General features: G+C 40.9%; 1 protein-coding gene across 1 annotated transcript; it reads right to left on the bottom strand.

Moving 5' to 3' along the window:
* Window positions 1-9,614: 9,614 nt before the first annotated feature.
* Window positions 9,615-10,799, bottom strand: LOC115253656 (uncharacterized). The gene is made up of 2 exons (XM_029873957.2): window positions 9,869-10,799; window positions 9,615-9,808 (listed from the first exon to the last, which is right to left on the bottom strand). The coding sequence occupies exons 1-2, from the start codon at window positions 10,740-10,742 to the stop codon at window positions 9,663-9,665; spliced, it is 1,020 nt and encodes a 339-aa protein (XP_029729817.2). The 5' UTR covers window positions 10,743-10,799; the 3' UTR covers window positions 9,615-9,662.
* Between the last annotated feature and the right edge of the window lie 2,581 nt (window positions 10,800-13,380).

Genomic DNA, 13,380 nt, shown 5'->3' on the forward strand with positions numbered 1-13,380 from the left:
CGAAGGAGTTCCTGGAGGAATCTCCGAAGGAGTTCCTGGAGGAATCTCCGAAGGAGTTCCTGGAGGAATCTCCGAAGGAGTTCCTGGAGGAATCTCCGAAGGAGTTCCTGGAGGAATCTCCGAAGGAGTTCCTGGAGGAATCTCCGAAGGAGTTCCTGGAGGAATCTCCGAAGGAGTTCCTGGAGGAATCTCCGAAGGAGTTCCTGGAGGAATCTCCGAAGGAGTTCCTGGAGGAATCTCCGAAGGAGTTCCTGGAGGAATCTCCGAAGAAGTTCCTGGAGGAATCTCCGAAGGAGTTCCTGGAGGAATCTCCGAAAGAATTCTTGGAGGAAGGCCCGAAGGAATTCTTGGAGGAATCCCTGAAGGAATTCTTGGAGGAATCCCGGATGAAATTCCTGCAGGAATCACCGAAGTATTTCCTGGATAATTCTCCGAGGAAATTGTTGGAGGAATCCCCGATCCCCGATGCCTGGACGTATCCCCGAAAGAATTCTTAGAGGAATCCCGGTTTAAATTTCTGCAGGAATCTCCGAAGGAATTCCTGGATAATTCCCCGAGGCAGTTCCTGGACGTATCCCCGAAGGAATTCCTGGGGAATCCTCGATGGAATTCCTGGAGAAATCCCGGGATGAATATTTGGAGGAATCCCGGATGAAATTCCTGCAGGAATCTCCGAAGGAATTCCTGGAGGAATCTCCGAAGGAATTCCCGGAGGAATCTCCGAAGGAATTCCTGGAGGAATCTCCGAAGCAATTCCTGGAGGAATCTCCGAAGGAATTCCTGCACGAATCTCCGAAGGAATTCTTGGAGGAATCTCTGATGGAATTCTTGGAGGAATCCCGCATGAAATTCCTGCAGGAATCTCCGAAGTATTTCCTGGATAATTCTCCGAGGGTTCCTGGAGGAATCCCCGAAGGAATGCCTGGAGGAATCCCCGAAGGAATTCTTGGAGGAATCCCGGACGAAATTCCAGCAGGAATCTCCGAAGGAATTTCTGGATAATTCCCCGAGGGAATTCCTGGGAATCCCCGAAGGAATTCTTGGGGGAATCCGCGAAGGAATTCCTGGAGGAATTCTTAGAGGAATCCTGGACGAAATTCCTGCAGGAATCTCCGGAAGAATTCCTCCGAAGATTCTTGAAGGAAGTACCTCCGGGGATTTCTTCAGGAATTCCTGCTGAGATTTCTCCAGGAATTCCTTCTAGGACTCTCCCAGGAATTCTTCCAGGGACTCGTTCAGGATTTTTTTCAAGGATTCCTCCAGCAATTTCCCCAGAAATTCTTCCAGGAAGTACTCCAGGAACTCTTTGAAGAATTACTCTACGATTACTCCGGAAATTATTCCATGAATCCTTCCGAAAACTTCACCAGGAATTCCTCCAGAAATTATTTCAGGAACACTTCTAGGTATCCTTCCAGAAAAAACTTCAGGTATTCTTCCAATATTTCCTTCACAAATTTATCCGATTATTCTCCCAGGAATGCCTCCAAAGATTCCTCCACGAAATTCATTCGAGGATTCCTCCAAGAATTCCTTCGGGGATTCCTCCGGGATTGTTCCGGAAACTTCTCCAGGAGTTTTCCAGGAATTCCTTCAGGACTCCTTCGGAATTCCTTCAGGACTTCTCGAAATTCCTCCTGGGACTCCTCCAGGAAATCGTCTTTGGATTTATCTAAGCATTTTTTCAAGGAATCCTCCAAAAATTCTTCCGTGTCTAGAATTCCTCCGAGGATTCCTCCAAGAGGTCCTTTAAAGGATCGCTCTGGGAATTGCTCCATGAATTCCTCCGGGGATTTTTTCGGAAATTTCTACAGAAATTCCTCCAAAATCTCTTCCAGGAATTCTTATCGGAATTACTCTGGAGGAATCCCCGTAGGAATTCCAGGAGAAATTTTCAGAGGAATTTCTGGAGAAATCCCCGGACCAATTTCTTGAAGAATTTCTGCAGGAACACTTGGAGGAATTCCTGGATGAATACCCGGAGGAAATCCTGAAGGAATCCTCAGAGAAATTTCTGGAAAAATCCCCGGAGGAATTGCTGAAGGAATTTCAGAAGGAATTCCTGGAAGAAATCGTGAAAGAATACTTGGATGAATTCCTGATGTTATTACTACAGGAATCTCTGGAAGAAATCCTAGAAAAATTCATGGAGGTAGTCCTGAAAATATTCCTAATGGAATTCCTGGAAGAGTTTCCAAAGGAATTTCTGGAAGAATTCCTACAGGAATTCGTGAAATATTTTCTGGAAAAATCCCTAGGGGATATCCTGGAGGAATTCCCGGAGGAATTTCTTAAGGAATTCACGGAGGAATTCCTGGAGAAATCCATGGAAGAATTCCTGGAATAATCTCTGAAGTCATCCTAGGAGGAATTCCTGAAAGAAAACCCCAGAAGGCATTCTCAATTCCAGATGGAATTCCTTACACAATCCCAGATAGAACTTCTGGAAGAATCGCCGAAGGAATATGTGGAAAAATCTCCGAAAGAATTCCCGGAGGAATCCCTTAAAGAATTCCTGGGGAAACTTGCGTAGGAATTCTTGAAGGAATCTCCGGAGGAATCTTCGAAAGAATTCTTGGAGGAATCTCCAATGGAATTTGTTTAGGAATCTCCGAAGGAATTCTAAGTGGAATCTCTAACGGAATCCACGAAAGAATTCTTGAAGAAATTTCCGATGGAATTCATGGAAAAATCCTCAAAAAAAATCCCGGAGGAATCCACGAAGAACTTTCAAAGGAACTACTGGAGGAATTTTAGATAGAACCCCTGAAGGAATTCTCGATGGGCTTCCTGGAGGAATTTCCACTAGAACACGTGCAGTAAGTAATTCCCAATAGAATTCCTGGAGGAGTTCCAAATGAAAATTTAAAAAAAAACACAATGGAAATCCTCCGATGGGTTTTGTGGAGAACTTCCCGAAGGGGGACTTTTTAAGAAACTTATGAAATAATTGTTTAATGAACTACTGGATAAATACCCGAAAACAATTTTGAAAAAAAATCCTTTAGGAATTCGTGGTGAATTTCTTGAGAGACCTTCCCAAAATTTCTCCTAAAGATCTATTGAAGAAATTTTCAAACAATCTCCTGGAAGAATTATATAAGGAATTTATGAAGAAACTGTTATAGAAATCCTGGAAGTATCCCGAATGGAACTCCTGGAGGAACTCCTAATAGATCCTAGGATTTTTTAGAAGATTTTCCGATGCAGCACCTGAAGGAATTTACGATGGAACTCCTGGAGATATTACCGATGGAACTTTTGGAGAAATTCCCAAAGAAACTCCTGGGGGACCCAAAGAAACTCCTGGTCGACAGAGTTCCAAGGGAATTCTGTAGTAATTATTGAGAGAGCTACACGCAAAAAAAACTTTAAAAAAGCCTGAAACAACTCCTGTAAAAATTCTTCAGAAATTACTAAAACCATTTCTTTAAGAACTGTTTGAGAAATGCTGGAAGAAACTCCAGAAGAAATTGCTAGAGGAATGCCCGATAGTACTCCCAATAGAATTCCTAGAGGATTTATTAAAGGAATTTCTGGAGAAATTCCCAATGGACTTCTTGAAGGTATGCTTTATTAAACTCTGGGGAAAATTCTCAATGGAAGTCCTAAAGGAATTCCCAATGGATTTGCTGGACGAATTCTCCATGGCACTAGAGGAATTCGCTATGGAGCTCTTGGGGGATTTTTCAGAAACTTCTAAAGTACTTGTTGAAGAAACTATAGGACAAATTCCCGAGAAACCTTTGAAAACAAGAATCCTGAATGATCCAGAGGATATTTTGAGGGAACTTCTGAAGAAATTTACTAAAGAAGTGTTAGTAAAATTCTCAAATAAACTCCTGAACCTGAACTTGAAGGAATTCCCGTTGAAATCCGGGAGTGATTATCTAAAAACTTTTGAGTTCGAAATGCAACTAATCGAGAAATTCATTACGGAATTCCCGAGGGAAGTCCCAACTCTTGTGGATGTTTCGATGCGTCGTCCGGAGGAAATACAAATGGTATTTCTGAAGGAATCCACAAATTCAAAACAGAGAACTCCTACTAAAGGAGTCTCAGGAGGGTTTCCAGTTATGAGAAGTCCAGAAAAAGTTTCTGCCGGAACAATGCCAGAACAAGTGCGGCAGAAAAGTTTATGAAGCACCGCACCATCAGCGAGCGGTTTCCAGATGAAATTTCACAATTTTCCCAAATAACCATGATTATATTGACCACACTAGCGGCTGCTACGATTCGACTATTCAATCCCAGATTTTGGTAATGATTTATGCAGTCCGGCTGCAGAAATCTGATTTCTATGTTGATTCCGATTGAAATTCCATATCCGCGAATAAATTCCATCACCAATGTAAACAAACGCACGACGCAACGCAGCATTGTGGGCAGTCTTTGCTTTAACGCATCCGTCTGCGTTTTAGTACAATGACGGATCCGTTAACGCTGAAGTCGAAGTCGAAGTCGACGCAGCATTGTGGCTCCCGCTTTAGTTGCAGAGCGTAGGCCGCTCAGATGCACCGAATTTATTCATCGATAGCGTAACAAGTTCCTTGATTGTGACACCCGGGTCGTTGACGATTTTGCGTCGCATGTCTTGGACATGCCATTTTTTTTTTTTTGAAAAGGATGCCCGCGAGGGTATCCTGGTCACCAAGCACATCATTTTATTGGAAAAGATAGCGGTGACATTATTGTTATCAATCGCTAAAAAACAAGGTTGCTCGACCATATGGTTGACATTCAATTTTCATATCACTGTCATCCGGTTTTAGGATGACATCATTCGGTCGGTGGACCATACGGTTTCCGACCAAATGTCGTTAAGGGGCGTGATCGTATCGCCTCTCAGTCGTTCTTGGGCGGGGAGTTTCGTTCAGTGTATGTGGCTGGGCGGCCGGGCGGTTGATCTTCACGATCTCGAGGACCTATCCGGGCGAGGAACGGGTGGCGTAAGCACTTTGCTGCGTTTATAGCGTAGGTTTTTCGGATCATTTTACGAAAGGGAGTTGACTGAAGAATCTGAAAAAGATGGAATATATTAGACATTGATAAATATTGGAGCATTTTTGGAGCAGTCAGCCATTTCGAGAAACAGGTCAAAATCATAGTTAACGACCCTGAAGATACCTTACACCAAGCCAAGTTAGGTCAGCTAAACTAACTTTGAGTCCACAACATCAGGTCTACACTCGTAACAGCAGTCATATCTGTTATCATGAGTAACGTTGCATAATCATCCGCGGTGCCTTTACCAATCTGAAGTTTACTATTAATTATTTGGGACATTGAGGATCGTCCAAAATGTCCTGAAGTTTATCTCTTGACAGTAACAGTAGTTATTCTCATAATGAACTGTAACATTACACATCCAACTGCAATCTGTAATCCCCCTGGCATTTCATGAGTCACTCCAAGATAGTTTTGAAATATTCCGGATCAACCAAACTACTTCGGAGACCATAGCTTCATGTCAACATTTGTGATAATTGCTTCTGCCACAGTGGCAGTGCCACTAGATGCATTAAGTAGTGTTACATAATCCACTGTATTTACCAAAGTAGTACGAGGAACAATAAGCGTTGGTATATATTTTTGGGATATTATGGGCCCCCCTTACAGTTATGGAACTTGATTGATAAAAACAACCACTGTAACATGAGGTGATTTCGTTTTAGATAGTAACGTTACACAGTCAAATGAACCTCTTAACTTTCAAGGGTCACTTAATGATAGTTTTGTGATAATTTAGGTCATCCAATCTTTCATGGACAACTCAAATTTATATCTACAATTGCAATGTTAGCCTTCTACACTACAGAATGAACCATATTTACTAACATTTTTCAAAGACTAGTAGGCATTTTTTGTACCTTTGAAACATTTAAGGTTGGTCAAACTTTTGTTTTATGTATTATCAATCTTTAATGAAACTCAATTTTTGGAATCTGCATTCGTTGTAGTCATTATTTGTCCCAGAAAAAGTTACGTTACCTAGTCTACCCCACCCAGATCCGTGAACTTCTGTGAAGCTCAGAGCCATTCCAAAATACCTGTGAGGTATTCCAGGATTACTGAACTTCGCTACAACTAAGAACTTCCAGCTAAGGTTGATCATCAATATTAACTTCTTTTCTCGATCAGCCTAGATAGCTGTGTAGTGTAGGTAGCGATTGTCTCAATTGGCTAAGAATAACACTACGGACCGCCTGTTCCGGTGGTAAGAGTCCATTAAACAGGTGACCCCCAATTCATGGTGTGATGCGGCTTCATGCTTACCGTGCCCAGGAATGATTGGCTAAGGGGGGTCTAATAAAAACCTAATAGCAAACGGAGCCTGTGGAGTACCAGGACGCCCTCCACAGTATGTTGCCCTTACTGCACTAACCGGAGCAAAGGTGCAGTGGAGCTTGTGTTTCTCCGAGACAATCGGCTGCCCTTCTTTAGTCTCATTTGAGGCTAAATAAGGGCGGGATTATGAAGATGTTGTTAATTAGTTTATATTTTCACCTGTTTACACAGTGTATTCTGTGTATCCTCGCCTTTGGCGTTTTCCAATCGATACCGATTTGATTTTGTTGCTGCTGTTCTTTGTTGTGCTGTTGTTGCAGAGTTTAATCTTGCCTAGTTTGGATAGTGGCTACGGTTAGGACAGCTCAGATCAATCTTCAGAATAAAAGAACAGCAACAATCAATCTTTGCAGACTTATGCAAAATGTTTCTGCCCAAGTGGCCTTGGTCCAAGAACCCTACTTCCGTAAGGGGAATTTCTGTCTAGGAAAGCTTGTGAACCCGGTGTTTGCTACTTTCAGTAAACATGAAATGGCAAACTCGCGTGTCATGCCTCGAGCCTGTGTGCTTGTCAACAACGCAATAGTTGCTATACTCATCTCTGAACTAACCACCAGAGATGTATGTGCTATCACAATTGATGTATCTGTTGGAAACCTCAACAGGAAATACGTCTATTGTTCGGTTTATTTACCGCATGATGAAGCATCCCCTACGGATGCTTTCAAACAAGTCATCGCATACTGTACTTCAAAAGGCCTTCCGCTAATTGTTGGCAGTGATGCTAATGCTCACCATATCATTTGGGGCAACTCAGACATTAACTTGAGAGACTCCAGTTTGATGGAGTACTTAAGTAGTATGTACAGATCTTGCATTACTTAACATAGGCAACCGCCCAACCTTCATGGTATCTTCTAGAGAGGAAGTGTTAAACATAACACTTTGCTCTGGTAGAATTAGTCACGAGCTGACCAATTGACATTTGTCAGATGAAGAATCTTTATCTGACCATCGCTACATCTTTTTTGAACATTCAAATGTTACTTCGCAAACATTGCGTTTCAGGGGTCCCCGGTCAACAAACTGGATCTTTTTACTGATTTGGTTGCGGCCAAATTTCATGGGTACTCACCATCCATTGACACTCCAAGTGATTTAGATGATGACGTTGATACTACAACGACCTTCATCATGAAAGCTTTTGAAGAAGCATGCCCTCTACGGTCTGTGATCACAAGAGGAACCCCTTGGTGGAACTCTGATCTGGCGAAACTTAGGAAACAATATAGAAAGAGTTGGAACAGACGATGTGCGGCTGGTTCGGAGGCTTTCAGGTCACCTCGCAAGGCCTACAGGAAAGCTCTCCGGTCTGCTGAACGATCCGGCTGGAAAAACCTTTGTACAAATGTTTCCAGTTTGAGTGAAGTCAGTCGGTTAAATAAAATCCTTGCGAAATCTAAGGATTTCCGAGTGAACGAACTTCGTTTGCCAAATGGCGATCTGACTTCCTCTGATGAGGAAGTTCTGGAATGCTTGTTCAGCACACACTTTCCAGGATGTGTGGATATTACATCTTCGGATGAACCTGATGTCTTTTCTTGTAGTTACGATTCCCTGGCTTCGGCTCGGAGTATTGTAACTATAGAATCGATTGAGTGGGTACTTAATAGCTTTGCCCCTTCAAATCTTCTGGGACAGATGGGCAGATTATCCTATTTTGCTTCAGAAAAGATTTGATCATTTCAAACATGTTTTGAAAAAAAAAATACTTGTTTGCAGTTTTGCTACAGGGTATATTCCCAAATCCTGGCGGGATATTACTGTGAAGTTTATTCCGAAAGTGGGTCGTGCCTCGTATGAAGAAGCAAAGAGTTTCAGACCTATCAGTTTGACCTCTTTTCTTCTGAAATGCTTAGAACGCATTGTGGATCATCACATCCGTGATGTTCATCTGGCCAACGTGCCTCTTCATGTGAACCAACATGCCTACCAATCTGGTAAGTCCACTGTGACTCTTTTGCACAAGGTTGATTACGATATCGCGAAAGCATTCGCTAAAGCAATCTTGTTTGGGTATTTTTTTACACCGATCGAAAAAAGAGTGTAAAATTATGGGGCATATGATGCACATAATTGGAGCGTGGGATATCACAGAAGTTTACATGACATATCATGTAAAAGTCATAAAACATTATGTAAACTTTCATTATATATCATGTAATTCAGCATGACTTTGAGTGTTTACATGACATATAACACAAATTTACATGATATATCATGTAAACTATAATAACAATAAGTTTACATGACTAAAATGAAGTTAACATGACGTGTAAATCTCATTATTTTTATCTGTGTAGATATCGAGGGTGCATTTGACAATGTGCCTTTCGATGCCATATTGGAAGCCGCACGGAGTCATGGTATATCTCCAATGATTTCCAGTTGGATTCATCAAATGCTCAAAAACCGATATCTCTTCTCGACATTGCGTCTAGCAGGGATTAGGAAATTGAGTGATTGTGGATGCCCCCAAGGGGGAGTCTTGCCACCGCTTTTGTGGAAACTCGTAGCAGAAACGCTATTGAGGGAACTCAATAATAGCGGATTTCCTACTTATGGTTTTACCGACGACTACCTAGCATTGTTAGTTGGTATGTGTATCACCATCCTTTTCGACCTGATGCAAAGCGCCCTTCATGTAGTTGAGGGTTGGTGTCGCCAATATGGCCTTTCGGTTAATCCGAGTAAAACATCTATTGTTCTTCTTACGGAAAGGCGAAACCGTAATGGCGTTCGACCTTTACGTCTCTTTGATTCTGAAATCGATGTGACTGAACAGGTAAAGTTCGTTGGAGTCATTCTTGATTCCAAGCTTTCCTGGACACCTCACACTGAGTTCAGAATCAAGAAAGCTTGTATGGCCATAACATTTGGAACGGTGACAGAACTGTAAACCCGCCTGAAACGAGAAGCATCAAAGGTCGAACTGTGCACCATGTACAAGACGCTGATAAGACCGATGGTCTTTTACGGACATGAGACGTGGACCATGCTCAAGGAGGACCTGCAAGTACTCGGATCTTCGCCGGTGTAGAGGAGAACGGTGTGTGGCGGCGAAGGATGAACCACGAACTCGCTCCACTCTACGACGAACCCAGCGACCAGAAAGTGGCCAAAGCCGGAAGGATACGGTAGACAGGGTACGTAGAAAGAATACCGGATAACTTTGTTATTGTTAATCCACGTACTCATCCTGGCTCTGTAGGGATAATCAAGTATATTATTGTTACATACTAGCAATACGTTGACAAAGCAAAACCTTTCATTACATCTCAAACGTACATTTATTTCTAGTTAACTTACACTGATTAAGGTTTAATCGGTAACGAATTTGCTGGATATGCGTAGTGTCCTACAAACAGCGGAAAATGCACCGATTTCTTCAAAATGGCAAACACGAACGGACGATCAGCTGGGAATGTTAATGGGGCACTCCTCGTGACCATGACGTACGCTGAAAAAATAAAACCAAAATTATGATCAAATATCATCGCACACGATATGCCAGACTAACCGTCGACAGCGGCTGCCCGAACTCCTTGCTCGTCCACCTGAACCGTTACACTTTGCTTGACCTTGTCCAGGGTTAGCTTTTCCTGTCTGAAAATTTGGAACGTGCTCCACTGGAACGGTGCAGTCAGGTGTAGCTTCTTCAGGACCGAATTCACATTTACACCGGTGGACACCTTGAAGCGAGGCATTTTCACAGAGATTCTCATCGGAACGAGACTGTCGTAGAGCTTTGTGAATGATTTGTGATTCAATCTGCCCACCGTTTCCGTCATGTTGCCATCCCTATCCAGGGGCATTATGATCATAAAGGAATAATCACTGCCTTTTTCGAAAGGCAGCTCAATCGCTTTCATTTTCAAATCTTCATTCATGGTCACCGGAAGCAGCGTATGCTCCAAGTTCATGAAATTGGTCATGTAGAGTTTCCCCGTGGTGTACGCGCTGAACATCTCCACTTTGGACACATTCACATTGAACTGATTTTCCCACTTGCTTGCAAAAGCCGTCGCACTAAGCAGGATCATTCTGGTGTCCGGAAGCAGTTCGTTGTCCATGAGTACGGTGCTGACCATACCGGACGTCATGTTCTTCGCCCAACGATTCGCCAGAGTTGGAATGGACTTCAAGTTCGAAAGAGGATGTCGCTCTGCCGGAGTGTCAAAATTGTGCATAGCGGCCAGAAACTTGGGATTTAGGGATTCGGTTCCGAGAACAATCAACTTCGTTGCGTACGAGAAGTGTTTGTCCTTTTGTAGCACCATCAACTTGCGGCGGTTTTGCTCGGAAGCTCTGGCAATGGAACTTGGCAGGTGCAATTTATCGGTCATCTGCTTCAAGGTGTACCCATCGGTGACGGAGTTGGCCAGCATGGTCATCCCCAGTCGGATGGAAAAGGGTGACGTGGCCAGATTTCGACGCTCGTCGAATGAACTCTGGAAGGAGGAGGGGAGAAAAAAAAAATTCTTAAAATATTCTATTTGGAGCAGTCAACCAAACGAACCTTGAAAAAATCCCATATGAACTCGCTGGAAAACAGTTGTGATTCGATTGCACTAACAGCTACTGTGACTAACGAGATTGCACTGAAAACTGCTACAAATGCGCGGATCATTTTAACTTGGGTGAGAAATTGCATTAAAACACTCTTATTTATAGTCTTGCATGCTGCATATTCTCCATATGGTTTAATTAAGATAGGGTTTATGGGCATATGGTAAGTTTTCCTGTTCTGTTCCATAGATTTCACGGTCATATTTCTGTAAACATTAATGTAAGTGTTGTGTAATTATAATGACAAGTATAATATACCCTAGTAAAATGTTGTGGTCAATATGACCCAGATATGCGCGCTAGATGTGCACTATGATATCCGGCCATCTGGCCGAATGCCGTTTTACCGAATGCCGTTTGGCCGAATTATGATCAAGAGATTCAGCGGAAGTTTTTGACATTATAACTACCAATATGATCAACAGAACAATTTCCTTCTTTTAATCATAGGCTCTTTCTAGTTTCTTTCTAGTTTTTGGCGTTGAATCTTCCAATATTTTGTCATAGGTTTTTCCTTTTTTCAATCATAGGCTCTTCTTTCGAATTATACTCATGCGAGGAATAGTGGCATGGTCACTTATGTTCATCATTTTTTTTTTTCGACCAAACGGCATTCGCCCAAATGGCATTCAGCCAAATGACCCTTTCGGCCAAATGGCGTTCGGCCAAATGACACGGAACCGTGCACTACGCCCTCGGAGTGCGAAAAACCTAACATCTTAGGAAGGTTGAGCGATTACAACATTCTCGGACAAAACAATAATACCACCGGTCCTACTTCATACAAAATGGCCAAGTTTGACGATGGAACTCGGTTCATAGCGAGGTTTCTAGTAAACCGATTATGCTGAAATTTTGGCAGCCGACATGAAATCACGTGAATTTTGATTTGTATCAAATTGATTGAGGTCTATTCACTGCTTCAAAAGTAACAAATGTACGATGCGACAAAACTATAAATGACATCAAATTTTTATCATGGAAACGTCTGTTTGTCTGTGCCCGTACTTTTTTTATTTCGTCATTAGGATGACCAATTTTCAAATAGTGTGGGTCTAAAAATCAAAGTTTTAAAAAACTAAAAAATTTCAAAAAATTAGAACTTTTGATCCAGACCCTCTAATACCCAATCCCGCCTTTAGACGGGGTATAGTTTGAGCATTTTTGTAATTTTTGTTTCGTGGAAAATCATTTTTTTTATATTTTTGGCTAATATTTAGGACTGTTCCGTATATCTCAAAATGGTTTTTGGTGTATTTTAAAGCGTTTTTACATTTTTTAAAAATCATTGAAAAATTGATGTTTTAGTCACCTTTTAGAAGTCATTGTTTATTTTGTATTGAATCGCTACAATTAATATATTTTAACCCTTTCCTTCCCACGACTTTGATCCACTATATCTATGCCAAAAAAGCGCTTCCGAAAAAAGTGGTAGAACAAAAGTTATTGCAAATTGGCTAAATTTTTCGAAATCAATGAAAAAAAATTTGGTTGTAAATCAATAGGTTTTTGATTGTTTATCAATAGCTCAACTATTGAAACAAGTAGTTAGTAGTTGGGTTAACCTTATGAGGTTATAACCATATTCTAAAAATTATTGCATCATATTAATCTAATTCCGTTTGTCCGGAGTTCGTCGAAAATCGATTTTGCTCTAGAGCAACCATGGGAAGTAGAGGGTTAAATTTTTCCCAAATCATTCTATCCTTGTTTAATAGTTTAAGGGAATCGAATACACTTTTAAATTATTTTCCTTAAAATTACACGAAAAATAAAATTTTCTGTGAAAAAATTTAAAATATTTATATTTCAACAATAATCATAAAATCTCAAAATGTTTTTATCTCAAAAAAATCCGTTCCCCAAAATGCCTTCAGGAAAAATATAAAAGTGTGGGGATGTTCAAAAATAAAAATTAGAAAAATCAAAAACTGAAATTAACGAAATCGAGAATTAAAAAGAATCATCTTCCAAAACATGTTTAAATCGATTTTAGATGACGAAAAATGATATTTAGATCAAAATCAAAAATTTGGGTTAACAAATTTCTAACTTTTTATATATGTTTAAAAGGTATTAAATTGTAATTTTAAGAAAAAATGCGTTGAATGGGGCCAAACTGTGTTAAGGTGCCAAAAATATGCTTTTTTTAGATTTTTCACGTTTTTATGGTCTTGGGACCTGGTTTTATATTTCTATCAGGAAATTCAGGAAATTTCACATATTGGCATATCAAAAAATCAGAGATGTATCATTTTTAGATTTTGACATATTATTTTCTGTATATCGAGAGTCATATATTTTAATATTAGCTTCCAGTGCAGAAAATGTAATTTCGACATATCTAAATTTAACCACATCCAGCTCAGTTTAGAAGCTCTACCTGAGAATATGGTATGTGAAAAATTTGTGCGGCTAAACCAGTTCTAAATGAAAGCCACGGAAAACCGATCTTTTTTTTGA

This window comes from Aedes albopictus, chromosome 2 (genome assembly GCF_035046485.1).
Source record: "Aedes albopictus strain Foshan chromosome 2, AalbF5, whole genome shotgun sequence".
Lineage (NCBI taxonomy): Eukaryota > Metazoa > Arthropoda > Insecta > Diptera > Culicidae > Aedes > Aedes albopictus.

What these genes read in the sequence shown, in the direction of transcription:
- LOC115253656 (XM_029873957.2), bottom strand. Translation starts at nt 10,742, where the DNA reads ATGACCATGCTGGCCAACTCCGTCACCGATGGGTACACCTTGAAGCAG. An exon ending in TCGGGCAGCCGCTGTCGACG is followed by an intron (nt 9,809 to 9,868) that starts GTTAGTCTGGCA and finishes TTATTTTTTCAG; the next exon opens with CGTACGTCATGGTCACGAGG.